The sequence below is a fragment of the Perissodus microlepis genome, chromosome 12 (assembly GCF_051167445.1).
Source record: "Perissodus microlepis isolate ML-2025 ecotype Zambia chromosome 12, ASM5116744v1, whole genome shotgun sequence".
In the NCBI taxonomy this organism is placed as follows: Eukaryota; Metazoa; Chordata; class Actinopteri; order Cichliformes; family Cichlidae; genus Perissodus; species Perissodus microlepis.
Window position 1 is genome coordinate 26,592,507 of NC_140472.1, and position 12,748 is coordinate 26,605,254.

The 12,748-nt window shown below is 37.8% G+C and overlaps 2 protein-coding genes across 2 annotated transcripts; one reads left to right on the forward strand and one right to left on the reverse strand.

The window, feature by feature from the left end:
* Positions 1-1,309: 1,309 nt before the first annotated feature.
* On the forward strand, positions 1,310-3,828 carry LOC146376450 (uncharacterized). Its single transcript, XM_084947118.1, has 4 exons — positions 1,310-1,585; positions 3,444-3,489; positions 3,573-3,615; positions 3,719-3,828. The coding sequence occupies exons 1-4, from the start codon at positions 1,458-1,460 to the stop codon at positions 3,826-3,828; spliced, it is 327 nt and encodes a 108-aa protein (XP_084803244.1). The 5' UTR covers positions 1,310-1,457.
* Positions 3,829-4,853: 1,025 nt separating this feature from the next.
* agpat9l (1-acylglycerol-3-phosphate O-acyltransferase 9, like) lies at positions 4,854-10,018 on the reverse strand. Its single transcript, XM_084947117.1, has 14 exons — positions 9,906-10,018; positions 9,418-9,607; positions 9,247-9,313; positions 7,840-7,988; positions 7,596-7,741; positions 7,188-7,262; positions 6,984-7,073; positions 6,799-6,892; positions 6,573-6,688; positions 6,275-6,330; positions 5,985-6,070; positions 5,738-5,866; positions 5,431-5,510; positions 4,854-5,245 (listed from the first exon to the last, which is right to left on the reverse strand). Exons 2-14 carry the CDS (start codon positions 9,559-9,561, stop codon positions 5,137-5,139), a joined length of 1,341 nt encoding a protein of 446 aa, XP_084803243.1. The 5' UTR covers positions 9,562-9,607; positions 9,906-10,018; the 3' UTR covers positions 4,854-5,136.
* Between the last annotated feature and the right edge of the window lie 2,730 nt (positions 10,019-12,748).

A 12,748-nucleotide genomic window follows, 5' to 3' on the forward strand; every position in this document is an offset into this window, starting at 1 on the left:
CTTATTGTTGTTAAGTGTTTTTCAGTTTTTCGTTTCATATTTTTTTGACATTTTTTTAAGATTTTCTGATTGTGCTTTTATTGGTCTCTAACAGTTGTCTTATGAAGTGAGGATGTCTGGAATATTTTTTTTTGAAGTTGTTTGAGAATAAAATGGCCCAAACCGAAACAGTAAACCGTGTTGAATAAATTTCATCATGTACCATCAAAGTGTGTAGCAGAGGCCTAAAAATATCAAAATGATGTAATCATTTTAAATAAGTAACTAAGAATACATTTATGACATCTTCAAAAATGTCCTTATTGATTTTAAATTAGACTGTGTAATTGTTTACAGAGTCACCTAAAAAGCAAAGGTAAACAAATCCTTTTTGGGGTTGTGTCTGAAAGGGCATCTGTGGTAAAACTCCTCCAAATCATGCTGAGCTACCTGCTGTGGTGACACCTTGTGACAAGGAAAAAGGCAAAAGTAGCTTATTTGTCTCCTGTATTTCTGTAATGCTTTAGATATAATTATTGATGTGTGTGGCGCATCTTTTATTTTAGTTAACAACTTTCCTTTTAATGTACAGCACTTTGGTTAACTTTTTTGTTTCAAATGTGCTTTATATTTATATATAAAAATGATTGGATTGGATCAAATAAAACATCAATCAACCATAAATATCATATCAACCATATATCAAACCTCAAATACATCAATTAAGAATCCAAAATAGAAAAAAACAACAACAACAAAAACCCAGACCAAATCCTAATGACCATCAATCCATAAATGGCAATGACATTATTTTATATTTTCCTCTGCTTACAAAAAAGATATTGCATTATATATTCTTATTGTACTATTATTTTTGTTCCTATATTGAGAGAGCTGCAAGAACACTGATGAATTACTTTCACTTCAACCCTTTCTGACTTTGGTGTCCTATTTAAAGTACAAAAACAAGAATGCATCTGTAATCAAAATACAAAATACATCTCATCTGTTATTTAGAAGTCTGTTGAGTATGATGTGTTCTTTTTTGAGAACATTTCCTTAGAATATTTTTATAACAGATTTGATGTTAGTTTTTACTAAAATTGAGTCATTTAAAAAAAAAAAAATCTAACAACAACAAACAAATATATATATAAAAATACATATATACTTTTTAAGAATTAAAAGTAAAGAAGGTGATCCTGACTGCATTCATTGCAGCCACAGGCACTGCTGTTTCATTCTTTTGGGGGTACTGTTGCCATGGATACAACAACAAACATCCACATAAACTGCAGAGCTGCACTTTCTTACCAACATATCAGCCAAGTCTACAAGAGAACAAGAAGTGTGTGAAGTCCGGAAAGGCAAGCTCCTCTTCCAGCTACAAGAGCGACTGTGCATGTTTGCATCCACATGACTGAGAGTTTTGGTTTTGATTGTTTTTTTTTCTGATATATGTACTTCTGCTATCAAAGATGCCAATTGCATCTGGAGCTGCAGGCAGGGTGGATGTAGGAATAGACACAAGCAAAACATGGACACCACAAGGACTGAAAACGAAAACAAATTCTACCCACAGAAAAAACGACTCCTATCTGCAAAGGTGAGATTACTACAGATAGTGATCAAATGTAACTGCATCTTTTTAAATATGCTTGATCAACAACATTTATAGCCTCGTCTGAAGACAAATCACTGGACAAAACTGTGACTATTTCATCATTAGATGAAATTGTGTTATTGTTTAACACAAACTGAACAGCAGTACTTTATAATACAGCAATTTAAGATTTTTTTGCTGTGAAATTACAACTGTATTCGTCATTTGTCTGTCTTACAAATGAATACTCTGCATATACTGCTGGTTTTATTTGTCTGGTTTTATGATGACCAGCTGGCTCATGTTAGAGGCAAGACTGCTCTTAATGGAATAACCATTGCATTAAACTATGTTGTACTGTAGACCTGCTGGCCTTTATTGCTAGGAGATAAAGGCACCCTAATTTAACTCTGTCCATTTGAATCAACAGCAACCTGTTTGTCATCCGAACTGGGCAGAGGAGACGCAGATGTTTGACACTAATTCCACTCATAAATATTTCACCATCCCGTTTGTTTTTCCAAACCGGGTTACAAAAAGAAGAGACAAAAAGACTCGAAAGCTGTGACACACGGGCTATATTTACAGTTAGATCATTTTTTATTTGGACAGTGAGAGTTTTTGTAGTTTTACCTCTGTACCACACCAAAGGACATTTTAATTCAACCAATCAAAACGAAGATTCTTTAATTCAATAGTTAAGATCAATTTAACATTAGCTATTTAGAAATCACAGCCATATTATACATAGTATCCCATTTTCATAGGTTTAAAATGAGTTTGACAAACGAACATAGTTTTATACATAAAGACTGGTTTTGATACTTGGCTGAAAATCCTTTGCACTCACTGACTGTAAGTCTAGAAACCATGGACATCACCAAATGCTGTATTTCCTCCCTTGAGATGCTCTTTTCTTTTTCTGCAGTCACTTATAGTTGTTGCTTGCTTGTTGGTCTTTCTGCCTTCAGCTTTGCATTTTTTATATCTGAAAAGCTGCTCTACTAGGTTCAGATCAGGTAACTGACTTCTTAGCCTTTCTTTGCTTTGAGAAACTCTTGGTTTGCTTTTGCCGTTTGCTTTAGGTAATTGTCCATTTGCACCGTGAAGCACACTCTGATCAGTTTGCAGCATCGTCACATGCTCACCTTACCTATAAACACCAATAACCCAGTTCCACTGGCACATCTCCATAATTTCTCATTATTTTTGTACAAGTTCATCTTGGTTTCCAAAGATTTTATTTTTTCCAGAATTGTGCATTTAGATGTTTTTTGGTTTTCTTAGTCTAACCAGTGGCTGTTGATTGTAGACTTATATCACACCTACCTCCTCCAGTTTGTTCTTGGCTTGTCTAGATGTTTCAAAGCTGTTTTCATAATAATTCTGTCATTGTGCACTTCAGTTGTCTTCTGTGGTCTTTTAACCCTTTCGGTGTTGCTGAGCTGGCCAGAGGATTTCTTCTTTTTAAGAAACTTTGTACACATTGTCGATTTGGCCATTAAAGGCTTTTTTTCACCTACACCAACATTTCTGTGAACCTTATATTGAGAGTTCCAGTGAAACAAATACAAGTTTAGCACATGGAATCAACTCCAGCTATTTTATCTGCTCCAGTTTTCATAAATTATGGCAACAGACCTTGCAAGATCACAAAACTGTGTCTGAGTGTCTGAAAAGGAAGGACCATGTATGAAAATAGCTGTATATTAACTGCGTTGAGGGTCTTGGTTAACCCCTTGAATGAAAACAAGAATATTCTTATCTGAATACTTATGGACCAAACTATAAAACACAAAGTCATTCATCTGACTGCAGAGTTTCTTAGCTATGATTTCTACTTTGTCATTAATACTTGCAGATATCAGGAACTCAAAGCACAACAGAGAAAAAGGGACTCCTTGCAGGTGAGTACTTTCATCAGTCAAAGGCCGACTGGTTTAAAGATTTTCAGACAGAATTTCATTGATTCAAACTTGTTTTTAAACAGAGCACTCAGGACAAATCAGAACCCAGCGATCACAAAAATGATGGTGAGATCACTGACAGTTTGACAAACAAACAGAAAATATCAGGACACGTTCACAACATTCAAAAAGTCTCCCTAAAACAAATGCTTCTTCAATCTGCTTTAAGGGTCCAAAGAGGAAGTCCCAGAGAAAAATGGAAGCCATGAGGATGAAATTTCAGGAAAACTATCCAGTGAGAAGGCATCTAAAAAGTCTGTTCTGTGCGTTATACTGTGAAGCAGTTACAGCTCACGTTCATTATATGAACTGGACTGTCACGCACAACAACGTTAACGTTCATTATTCAAGTGTCAAACTCGTGTGCTTCTTTTGAAAAGCAGACGAGGTCAAATTTCCCTTTTGACTAACAAATGCTAAGCTGCTGTCAGTTTAAAACTCAAATGTGTTTGTTCGTTCAAGTTGACTGAGAACTAGCATGGTTTGGTAGTTATCGGCATGAATTCTTTAGCAGTATTACACGGCAGCACCTGAATTCGTTTGTACAGTACAACATTTGTACCATGGGCTACATGTAGACAAACAAACCAAAAAACACAACAAGTAGCACACATTTAAGTCGACAAATTAGACATTCATCAAGCCAGTTTTTTGAACCAGTGGCTCATCTGCAATCACACATTTCACATCAGTAAACACTGTGCTCAGTAGTTTGGGGTCACTTAATGCGTCTTTGTTTCTGAGACAAAAAAAAAATGCTTGTTTTCATCTAATACGATATGTTGATGAAAAGGTTGTTGAATCAGGAGAATTTAAAATCATAACTTATGATTGCAGCAATGTTGTTCATGTATTACAAACACACTGCTACCTACCACAGATTTATCAAAAGTCTAAATGATCATGTCAGCACAGCTGAAAACTGTTGTACCCTTTAAAGAAGCAGTTCAGTTGGTTTATTGAGTGCATGAAGCTTTGTTGCATTATAGTTTTTAAAATCCTAAAGTTGTTTTACTGGAAGCGTTTGAGACTATGATCAAACCAACAGGTGCTGTTGCTCCATACACTTAATGCTTCTGTAATCAGTGTGTGTGTGTGTGTGTGTGTGTGTGTGTGTGTGTGTGTGTGTGTGTGTGTGTGTGTGTGTGTGTGTGTGTGTGTGTGTGTGTGTGTGTGTGGGGAGGAATAATCAGTCAGCCTTTTCATATGTTGAACTTGCATTATTTAAATCAATGTGCCACTGGAACACTGCAGTAATCATTGCTGAAACAAAATGTCTCTGTATTTTCTAAAAAATAAAAAATATAGAACATGCTGTGTGACCCCAAACTCTTTTAAAGCAGCAGTAAACACAGGGAGCTTGCCTTTTTCAGTTCCTCATAATGTTCAATATTGCACTTGTGTTATCTATGAAGCACTGAGACTTCCCTCTCTTTAGCTGTACCTAAGTTTTCACAGTTTTTTAAATCTACTGTTGCGCATTTCCAGTCAGTTACAGCCAGAGAGAAAACACTGGAGGGCCACTGCATTTTTTTCCCCGGTAGATATTCTCCAACACAAGACAAGGCCTTCGTTTGACTGAGGATCTCAGTCGCTGTTGCTGCTGCTGTCATCTCTCACCACCATGTTGCTGTACTTCTTCTGCTGCTGCTCTTTGAATGTCTCCTTCACCTTTGCCCTCTTGAGGCCTCCATCCCTGCATGCAGACAGAACTAAACGATTATTCAGTGTCACACGTTCCCCTATGGCCAGGTCATAAAAAAAAAGAGCTGACTGACACTTGATTAGCATTCAGACAAAGGACTACATCTTTCGCTGTTACTCTTGTCTGTGAAATCATTAAATTAGAATCACTTTAAAAGGGATGAGGTAAGAGCTTACCATTGCAAATCTACCAGCCCTCCCTGGTGAGCGATGGCTGACTTCACTCTGTTGGCAAACTGGACAGCATCTTCACCCTCCTGACATTTTTTGGGGAAAAAAACTCAGTCCATTTTGATGCATCACTCATGTTGTGTGAATCAGTTTATTGTCACAAATAAAAGCAGTTTTATTATAAAGACCAACAGTCAATTTAAGCAAGTTAAGCAAGTTGAAGTCTCAAGAAAACAAATGTGATCCGAGTTAAAGTCCTCCTAAGTCTATACAGATATGTACATAGACTTCATTCATCACATGTTACACACACCTGTTGGTGCATGGCTGGCAGGTACCAGACGTTGCATACAAGGGCCCAGCTGGTCATCATCCTCAGCAGGTAACTGACCATGCTGTGCTTGGAACTGTTCCAGAAAGCATCTCCAAACTTTGGGTCATACTAGGAAAAGTTTAAAAAGCACAGAGACAAGCATTAAGCAGCAGAAATGTGTGACCTAAAGGGCTCAAATATATATGACTGAGAGATGAAGGATGAATGCTAGACTGGGCTGAAGTACCTTAATGGCGACTGGGTATATTGTTGTTCCAATTTCAAAACTTCCCTTTTTAAACATCATGACAGATGTGTTGTTAATACAAGTTCCTATAGAAACAGGAGATTAAAGAGACAGCTGTGTGAGCTTCTTCCAAACCCACATAGAAAATATCTGCTTGTGTGTCACAGCTCAGTGGCCAGACTGCCATCAGACACGGAGCTAAAATAGCAGCTCTCACTCAGGCTTTTCTTTGATGATACAAAGATCAAACTGCAGTGGATAACTTTATCTTTCTACTTGGTGATGCTTACCCTCTGGAAATATCAATATAGGAAGCTTTTTTTTGTCATTCACATGGTCTTTCAACCTGGAAACAACAGAACAGGTAATGGAAACCATTTATAAATACACACAATAAAAAATACATTCAACAATTAGAATGAGTGCCTTATTGAGAAGGGATTAAAGTAAAGAGACTGGAATCTAAACTGCAGTGAATCCAGCATCAGTGTTCCAAAACATACTCGTTCTTGTTTTGACGATAATACGTTTCTACTTCCAAGCAAAAGACCTGAAAGAAACGTTGAAGTGAGGGAGTGAAATATGAACCTTTTGGTCACTAGATGGCGATCTTTCATCTCTGACCTCTCAAACCAGACGTGAGGACAGGATCTCACCATGGCTTTCTGAATAATTCCCATCAGGCCTCCATGGACCTGACCCACCTAAGAAACACATAATGTAAAGAAATTGTTTTACAACAAATCAGTTTCTAAAAAACACTTTATATGTAAAACTCCAAATAAGTTGATTTCAGGGAGGCTTCTTTGCATACCATAGCATAGCAGCCATCTGTGCACAGAATCACAATGTCGATCGGAGAAGTATGATTGGCAACACAGATTCCTCCTTTTTTCGGTTTATTTTCCCTGCGGAGGAAATGACAACACCGAACTCAAAGACAAAGGGTAAAACCAGTCTTTTGTAAGGATGTGGTACATAACAGGAAAGCATTTGTACCTGTTGTGATAGCGAATCGTGGCAGAGAGTCCTCGAGCACAGATTCTGTAGCACATCACGTGGACCAACTCACTGAGCCAGAACTTTATCCTAAAAATAAATATTTACAAGGAAAAAAAAATGACACACTGTTGAGAAAAGATTTCCATTATAGTACTTTTTCTAATGTATAAGATAAAAAAAAAAACACATGTTTTTAGTCACCTCCAGTTTGGAAGCAATCCAACTGCAGATGTTCCTATTACCAACCAGCTAACACCGATGATGGTCAACGTTATTCTGGAGAGACAGTGACACATTTCACCTTCAAGCAGCAGGTCAGTTGGAGTTTAGAGTTTTCATTGAAACTTAACAGAAATATAAATTACTGCAAGTTACGTAAAAAATGAATTTAAATTGCATATTTTTATTGCACATTTTTATGGCATTTTAATGGCATTAACTTCTTCCTCTCATACAGCTTGCAATTTTTTCAGTAGGTTTTAACCCAGTTGAGATATATTTTTAACACAACCAAAGGCATGGTGAGTCTTGACTCTGTCTTTCACATTGCTTCTCTGTGGAGGACAGAGTAAATTTGGGGCGGGTGGACTCTGTGCAGTATTTTTCTACCTGAGGGGGGCAAGGATGCAGTATCTCACAATGATGCCAAGGCCATAGACCAGCGTCAGCTTCAGACTTATGTACTGGAAATCATTGTTGGTGCGAGTCAGTAAGTTCCAGGACACCAGCTCCTCAGAAGTGAACCGCTGGGTCACCTGATTTTAAAATAGAAAGCTGACAAACATGACTAAAACATTTTCATTTTAAAATTAAAACTAAGGTTTGCAGATGTGTTAATAAAAAAAAAATTTACCTCATCATCTACAATACTCTCAATCCCTTTTCGGGTGAAATAGAAACAGTCACTTAGTGTAAAATTACCACCCACTGGTGGTTTTGGGCGACTTCGTCGAAGTTCCTCGAGCTCCTTCTCCATTGATCCATTTTCCCTTTGGATGAGACCTGACACACATGCAAACACACACACAGACACACACAGTGATGCAATTAAACTAGCTGATATGATTTTTTATATTAGTAACAATCACATAGATAAGTCAGCCTTGGCAAATGTCTTAAGGCAATGTTAGTGTTAGAAGATTAAAGAATGTGTCAGTGAGTTCAATCAGGAATGTTGTTCCTGGAAGAGCATTATGTGCTGCACTTTGACAAAACGCATTAAAAAAAAAAACAACAAAACATGAAGACTGAAGCCATTCAGAGCATGAACTCAAGATAAAATTCTTTAAAAAGAACAGAACTGAATCTGCAGCACCTCAGTGTCATATGGCACAACAGGCAGGCATGTAATACTTTTAGTGATAAGATACTGTATCTGGAGTTCTCATCATAGGAGGGACTTTACAAGAAAGAGCAACTCAATTTATGAAATGTGTCGCCTAAAACATGTCCTTACACGTTCTTACTTGTTTTTTCTTGCAGTCTTTATTAATAATGGTCATACTGAACAGACTGTAAGGCAAAAAGGTCTGAGAACAGTTTAAAAACAGCCTCAGCTTGGATTCCACATTACCTCATATTTCAGCAGGCAAAGTCCAGAACCTACACTAACACACGCCGTATTCACTCAAAGCATTCAGTACAATGTCTGCCCTGTTTCTGTTCTTCAGGGACTTTTACTTCTTGCACTCATTGCTCATGTTAAAAATGTTCGGCTCACACACTTTGAACTTTGGAGAGAGCAATTTTTGCTGACCAAACTGTCTTTCTGTGCTCCAGCATGGGAAACCATCCTGTGAAGCTTGGAGATTGATAAAGAGTTTATTTATTGCATCTTGTGAGATAAGACAAGGTTCCCAGAGCAACTTTACTTATTACCTATCATAAAGGTTACTGCGCCTCAGCGCCACAAAGAGACTTTTTGGTGAAAAATTAGCTGTAGTATGGTAGAAAATATGAACATTTTTCCTTAAGACACAGCAAGTTTTGCTCCGTGAGTATTTTATATGCATGCATTAAAAAAAAAAAAAAAGGCCACTTTAAAGGTTAATCAGTCTATTTTTTAAAATGTGGCCATATCATTGCAACATGCCAGCACAGACTTATGATGAAGTATCTGATGAAATCTCATATTGCAGCAGACGCAAAGCTTTCCTTAAACCAAAGTTTCACAATAAGGGATATGCCATCAACTTATCTGTAAAAGAGTGCCCCTGCCTCATTTTCTTTAGATCTATCAATCAAATTTCTTTCTACTTACCATTAGATGAGGAGGGTTTGAGTGTTCCTTCATCTGAATTTGCTTTCTGTATATTCAGAGTGGCCCACTGTGGAGAACAGACAGCATATATTAATGGCCAAGAATCAAAATATATCCACCGCTTAAAGCATATTAACCTATGAGGGACATAAGAATTACGTGTGTTAGTACCTCCAAGGTTTTCACCAGTATGGTCATGTAGATCTCGGAAATGCCCAGTGAGAATCCAAACATGGATGGGATCATGATGAGGATGATTATGAGGTACAGCCAAATCTTCAGCGCCCAAAGGGCTCCCGCCCAGAAACCGTCCATCTCTACTTTATTCCCTGAGTTAAACAAGAGCAGCCCTGTGGCTCAGCTGCATGAAAACAAAAGGGGGAAAGAAAGACTTCACTTTCCTTTCTTTACTTCTTAGACAACGTGGAAACATGTAATCATAACAAGGGGGGGTGAAAAAGACAAACGAAACGCTGAAACACTCCGGGTCACACTACACGGTACAGGTACACACTGATCCCACGTACAAAAACAATGGCGATCAATAGCACATGTAATCCTTCCAATATAAACAAATCCACAAACTCTGACAGAGCTCCTCTATACTTTAACTACACAGCTACATTTATCCTGTTTCAGATTGTACGAGATCAACTTACCTGTCAAACTTTAGTCCATTTCCTTTCCTACAGCGGGTAATTTAAGAGACTGAACACACACAGAGCAAACACGCCCATTTACTAACTAGAACAAAGTTCATGACCTACAGCGCCTTCCTGTGGACATCTTTGGACACTATCAAAAAGACTTCCATGAGGTCTACAGGTTTGATTCATAAAAAGTTTTATATTTTAGTCCATAGGAAGACACTTTAGTCAAACGTAGACCAAACTAACTAGTTACTATACAAGTTGACCCTGCTAGGATCAGATTTGAAAATACTTGTTGGAGACGTGTTATTTTTGGACGAGTCTGAGCCAGAGGAAGCACTCAAAGCAAATGCCACTAAGGTTGAGTTAAAGTATGTAGATGGAAGCTGCTTCTTATAATACTGAACTTGTATTTACTGATCGTATCATAATTTTTAAATTTTAAGAAGTAAAGCATTGTTAAAAATGTAAAAAAAACAAAAAAAAAAACAAACACTGTTTGAAAACCGAAAGTTGCTCTTTCATATTTGCCAAGCCTCCGTATATATCAGGCATCCAGGTTGTTTAAAGGTGACATAATTGACTGAAGCGTGAAGCAGTAATGTTAATAAAATGCCTCAGACAACTCACCAGAACACAGGAAAGCCTTAATGAGGAATGTGGCAACAGTCTCTGTGTGGCAGAGCCTCCCTCTCTGACCTAAAACTAACAAAAGGTCCTGATTATTTTCTAGGTTCAGACATTTCACAGTCTGTTGCTCATTACTGTAACAGGGGACTTAAGGGGGGCGGTTTGGGTAACGTCTCTGGGAATGATAAGAGGTTCACTTCATCCTTCTCTGAATGGCGTTCAGTTCATTACGAGAGCTTTCTGCACTACAGCGTTGAAGCTTCGTAAAGATGAATTTTCAAAAGACAGCTGGCTACAGAGAGACGCACAGATATTGTGCCATACAGTCTTTAGATTCATTGCAAAATTTTGGACCTTTTAAACATTTTAAATCTTTGATTGATTACACTGTTTATTGTTAATAAATCAAACAAACTGCTCAGGCTTGAGACTCCAGATGTGTAGTGAAACTCCTGTCAACAACACATTGTTTGCCCTTTATTGGGTGTGTTAGCTTCAGTAAGGCAGTGCCTGTTAGTATGAACGAGCTCATTTTTATTGTAAGTCTCAACACAGACAGTTCACCTCGTGTTTCAAGTTGGTTTTACTGGGTCCTGTTATTGGACCTCCCCAGTGGCGCCCATTAGTGCTGCTGTTGTTGTTGTTGGTTTTTGGTAGAAGAAGAGGAAGGTTCCATATATTCTGTATGGAACTGTGTGCTATCTATTGTTTGAAAAGTCCTTTGTCAAGACCTAAATTTTCCAAGATTATCTCCTTTCAGTTCTAATATATACTTGATGGAGATGGAAAAAAATCTATGCATTAATTATTTAAAGTCACTCCCCTATAACCCAGGTAGAAGATAAGTCGGTGGTAGGTCCACAAGTCTTCTCTTGTGCTGCATGTGGCGAATAAACTTTGAACTTGAACTTGAACTTTATATAGATAAATGAAAAAGATAACACTGATGAAATCAGATGAGTTCACTTTGTCTCCCTCTGTGTCTCCTACATACAAAGGCAACCCGGGTGGCAATGTGTCATGTCTCAGTAATCTTTTAGTCACACATAAGTCTCCACCAGGGATAAATAGTAGACACCACACAAGTATGCGGTAAGAACTGTGGCTTTAAGGCTCTCTTTAAGAGGATATATCCAAAGTTCTTAAAGAAACCTCATATATTTTAAGCGTCAGAAAAGCTAAAGGTTAATTTCCTTGAATTCAGTACATCCTGCACACAGGACATCGATGAATAAAAACTTAAAAAGAATACAGCTGAAAGCCAAGCAGTTCAAAGAACACTGTTGCCATTGCAACTTGATCTAATCGTGATGAAGGTTAAAAGTATCGGTCCATCCAGACCCTAGTGTAGATGAATCACTGCAAAGAAATTTCACGTCTAAAAGAGCGTCTGAATGTGCCTTCCTTCTATGGAAAGCTTTTGAACGAGTGAATGAAATGAGTCGCCCCCTGCTGGCTATGAGAAAAAAAAATGCAAGTTTTAGACAATCCTGGATTGCCCACTTCCTTTTTTATATAGGTTAGTCTCTGGATGTTTGAGAGTGGGCAAAATAAAGACCAGAGCATTAAATAATCTAGAATTCATTTATTCAGTAAAACAAGCCGGCTCATTTAAATATATTTTCCACACAACTTAACAGTGGAACGATCCCGCTCATGGCGCCGATTGGTTAATCGGTCATCTTTCACCACGCCCACTCACGGACACTTGTTTTTAATAATTAAGAAACCAACATTTCACATAACATTATCACGTCATTCAACCTAGTGAGGTGGACAGTTGCTTGAAAGGGTCAAGGCCAACACACATGCCTATAAATATAAACTAATACGTAACTATACTGAGCTAATTCATTTTTACAATCTTCAAAGCACAGCACGGTATTCCTCCTTTGTTAGCAGGGCTTTGATTTTTGAATGACAGGTATTTAGTCTTACCATAGAGCCAATATTGTTCCCATAAAACGGGATGATGGACTTCGTGCGTGCACGTTTGCACATCTTTGCAAAGCTTGAGAAAACTCTGCAAACTTTTAACACCCATGTACTAGTGATTATGCCACTGGTAAAGGCTGACTGTAGCGTAGACAAATGCAAACAACAGTTTTGATTGCTAGAGCTGCTGGATTTAAACTGATGCAAGCAACAGTCCATTAATTTTATTTGCGCGTCGAGACGCATTAATGATGCGCCATCTGCGGCGCAGGAGACAAGTCTCGACA